The sequence below is a fragment of the Stenella coeruleoalba genome (genome assembly GCF_951394435.1).
Source record: "Stenella coeruleoalba genome assembly, chromosome: 1".
Taxonomy (NCBI): Eukaryota; Metazoa; Chordata; class Mammalia; order Artiodactyla; family Delphinidae; genus Stenella; species Stenella coeruleoalba.
Window position 1 is genome coordinate 9,098,291 of NC_137169.1, and position 3,398 is coordinate 9,101,688.

At 55.5% G+C, this 3,398-nt stretch overlaps 1 protein-coding gene across 1 annotated transcript; it reads right to left on the reverse strand.

Annotated features, from left to right (window-relative positions):
- Positions 1–1,740: 1,740 nt before the first annotated feature.
- On the reverse strand, positions 1,741–2,774 carry NPPB (natriuretic peptide B). The gene is made up of 2 exons (XM_079942042.1): positions 2,597–2,774; positions 1,741–2,337 (listed from the first exon to the last, which is right to left on the reverse strand). Exons 1-2 carry the CDS (start codon positions 2,720–2,722, stop codon positions 1,888–1,890), a joined length of 576 nt encoding a protein of 191 aa, XP_079798168.1. The 5' UTR covers positions 2,723–2,774; the 3' UTR covers positions 1,741–1,887.
- Positions 2,775–3,398: the final 624 nt, after the last annotated feature.

Sequence of the window (3,398 nt, forward strand, 5' to 3'; positions counted from 1 at the left end):
TAGCACCAAAAAAACAAAACAAAACAAAAAAAACATTAGGCAAAGATGGCTCACAGTTTTATTGGAAAATAAGTTGGTCCTAAAACCTTACCTTCAAAATCTGAATCTCATTAGATATGTCTAATGCACACTGGGTTAAAATGAGAAATAACACGAAGACCCACCACTTCTCTTTCCCTCTCACTCAAAGAAACATCAGATGAGAACAGCAGAAAAGCCATAAGAGAGTCACGTGGATCTCTGCTCAAACCTCAGTGTTGGCACTTAGCAGCTGAATGCTTTCAGGTAAGATGCTTCCCTTTTCTGGGTCTCAGTTTTCTCATCCATAAAGAGGGGATAATAATAGTCCTGTCCTCCTGCAGAGCTGGGATCGTAAAAGGCATTCTAGGCAAAGGAAACTGCATGAGCTGAAGCCTGGGAGCCTGAAAGCAGGAGAGAGCTCTGCAGCATGACCTGGGATGCCTGGAATCCAAGATGCAGGGGAAGGAGGACCCTGAGAGGAGAGGGCAGTGACCTCTACCAGGACTCCCTGCTGATTAAGGCAACACAGTAGGATTCTAGTGCTTGTCTCCTTTTCTGCCTTGGAATAAAGGTCTTCTCCCTCTAAGGCAGAGAGGAAGTGAAGATGTGGGGCCCCGAAGGAAGGCACCCTGAAATGCTGGGCCTCTTTCAGGCACTTCTAAACTTATGGGCTCAGGAAATGAAAATGCTATTAAACTCAGGGTTTAGGAGCCGCCTTTCCAGGATGACATCAGGAATTGAAGACTTGAACCTGAGGTTTGGGGCAGATGGAGGGCTCACCCCCATCAGGAATGCAAATAAGCTGGCATATCTCCTTCTCTCACTCTCTTTCTCTCTCTCTCACACACACACACACACACGCACACACACACCACACACACACACACACACAAAGCGCCCCCAATCTCTGAGAGCTTCTGGAAATGACAAATACAGGGAGAGGGCCTCTAATGGCAGAATTCCAGGCAAAGGGAAGGCTACTGTCAAGGGGCAGATACCTTGACACACACCCTCATGTCACAGGAATACATCAGGGCCCATTCAACTCCCAGGGAGAAACTGCCGGCCTCTGAAAAGTAGTTTCTGGGAAGTGCCTCAAGTGCTTGAGATATTTAGAGACCTTTCAGAGCATGAAAAGCCCTTAAAGCAAAGCAGCCACCACCCCCCACCCCCCCAACTGTTTGACCAGCCCTTGAAGCTGTGTCCCCGCCCCACCATTAGGACATCTTTGGGATCTTCAAGAAAACACAGGGTTTGACTGTTCTTCAATGACGGATTATTTTTTAGAACACTGAGACAAATCAATTTCAAAGGAAAAAGCTATAATATTGACTTTATTTCATCATGGAAAATTTGTGCTCAAAGATAAGAACCATCTCATATAAAACAACCAAATAAATAAATAAATAAGTAAAAATAAATAGGAGTTGCTTCAAAGGGGAGCAGGGGGTTGAGGGAGAATCGGATGCCGCCAGGACCTTCTCTTAATACCTCCTCAGCACTGTGTGGGGAAGAGAGAGAGTGATGATTACATTTGGGCGGGAGGCAGGCAGGACTTGAGCTCCCCCTCACCATGTGCCACCTTCAGTCCATCTGGATGTCTGAGGCTTTGGAATACTCTACCTCCCTGGACCTTGCTTTCCTCGTTGTAAACTGGGGATTGCCGTCCCCCTGGTGATCCTGCCCTCCGCCCTTGCAGCTCTAGACAGTTCAGGGGAAACCAGGAGGAAAAATGTTTAATACTCTTTCTGCGCCAAGAAGGGGCTGCCAAGGCAATTGACCGAATTACACGGATGTAATTCATGGGATGACCGAGTTACATCCTAAGGTGATTCTGCCCCTTTTGGTAAGAGAGGCAGGAGGGGGTTAGAAGGTGGGTGGGAACTCACAGGCATGGTAATGAATGTTGTCAAAATTTAATATTTCCAGAAAGGCGCTCCTTGACCCTGAGGACTGACGGCAAGAAAGAGTGATATCCAGGTGTCCTTTGCTCAAAGTTTGGTCCCGAGACTTCAAACCCAGAAAGGCGGCACGCGGTGGGAATGGGGGTGGGTGCTCACCATTGCAGCCCAGGCCGCTGAGGGAGCCGATCCGGTCCAGCCTCCGCCCAAAGCAGCCGGAGTCGCGCATCATCCTGGGGCTGCGTATTCCCCGCAGGGCCTGGAGGACGCTGTTGCCGGGCCCGAGGAGCCCCGCGGGGGCGGCCGCCCGGGTCTCCCAGGCTTCTGCGAGGCCGTGGCCCTGCTGAAGGGGGTCCAGGTCCATCTGCTCGGCCTGCAGCTCCAAGACCCTGCCTCGTAGACGGCCCAGCAGTTCCTGCGATGGGTGGGGGAGGCGGAGCCTCAGGAACCCGCACCTGGGCCCAGCCGCTCTCGATGGCGCCAAGGCAAACCGACCGCCTTGGGGACGGGGGTCCCCGCACCCAGCCTCGCCGCTTTCTCACTCTCTTATCACTAATTCCCAGGGGAGGGTGGGGACCTCTTGGGACGGTGGGTGGGGGTAGGTGGGGACCCGTTAATTGCTGCTGTCGGTGCCCTCCCGGCGAGCCGGGTTTACGCAGTTCGGCAGCGCTCACCTGTATCCCGCGCAGTTCCGAGGCCGGGCCGGGGCCACCTAGCGGGTAGGAACGACAGCGTGGCAGCGACAGGTGCAAAAACAGAAGGAGCATGAGCGCCCGGGGCAGCGTCGTCTGGGGGTCCATGTCGTTGGAGGGGCGGAGAGAGGTTGCCGCCGCTGCCGCTGCGCTGGGTCCCGGTTCACGTCTCACCCGCTGGGTCCTCGGGCAACGGCGGCCTTTTATCCCCCGTCCTGAGAGCCGGGCCGGCCCTGCCCCTCTGGGTTATCTCTGATTTATCGGCGCGTTCCGGCCCGGCCCGCTGAGCTCAGGGCGGGGGAATGCACCTCTCCGCGAGGAGGGGTGGAGGCCGGGGAGAGCAGGCCTTGTATAGAAATGGGCCTGGCCGACAACGGGAGCGCGCGGCGGGGGGGAGTTGGCGGGGTTGGGTAGACACCGCTATAGGTCCTTTGTCTCTCGCTTCCCCCTTTCCTGCAAAAACCCCGGGGCCTTAGAGTGTCTCTTTTCTCGTTCCTCCCCCCCGCATTCCTGGAGAGGGCAGAGGGAACCCCAGCGATCAGAGGCCCGACGCAACTGCCGGGCGCACGGGGTGACTCAGAGAAATCACAGGCCCAGCCGCCACCCCCGCGCCGCAGCGCGTCTTCCCTCCCCGCCTGTAACTCTCCGCACCTTGCTCGGCGGCGGGTCTTCCGGGCGCTCTGACCGCTGTCCGTGGTTCTGATCGCTCTGAGCCAACAACGCAAGAGGACTCGCTCTCCTCAACGTGGGTCTTGCCAGAAAGACAAGCGTGGGGCAGGGGCAA

Bases quoted from the DNA above. Each gene is read 5' to 3' on its own strand.
- NPPB (XM_079942042.1), bottom strand. From the start codon at position 2,722: ATGGACCCCCAGACGACGCTGCCCCGGGCGCTCATGCTCCTTCTGTTT. The intron at 2,338-2,596 runs GTGAGCGCTGCC...CACCCATCGCAG, and splicing joins CGGAACTGCGCGGGATACAG to GAACTGCTGGGCCGTCTACG.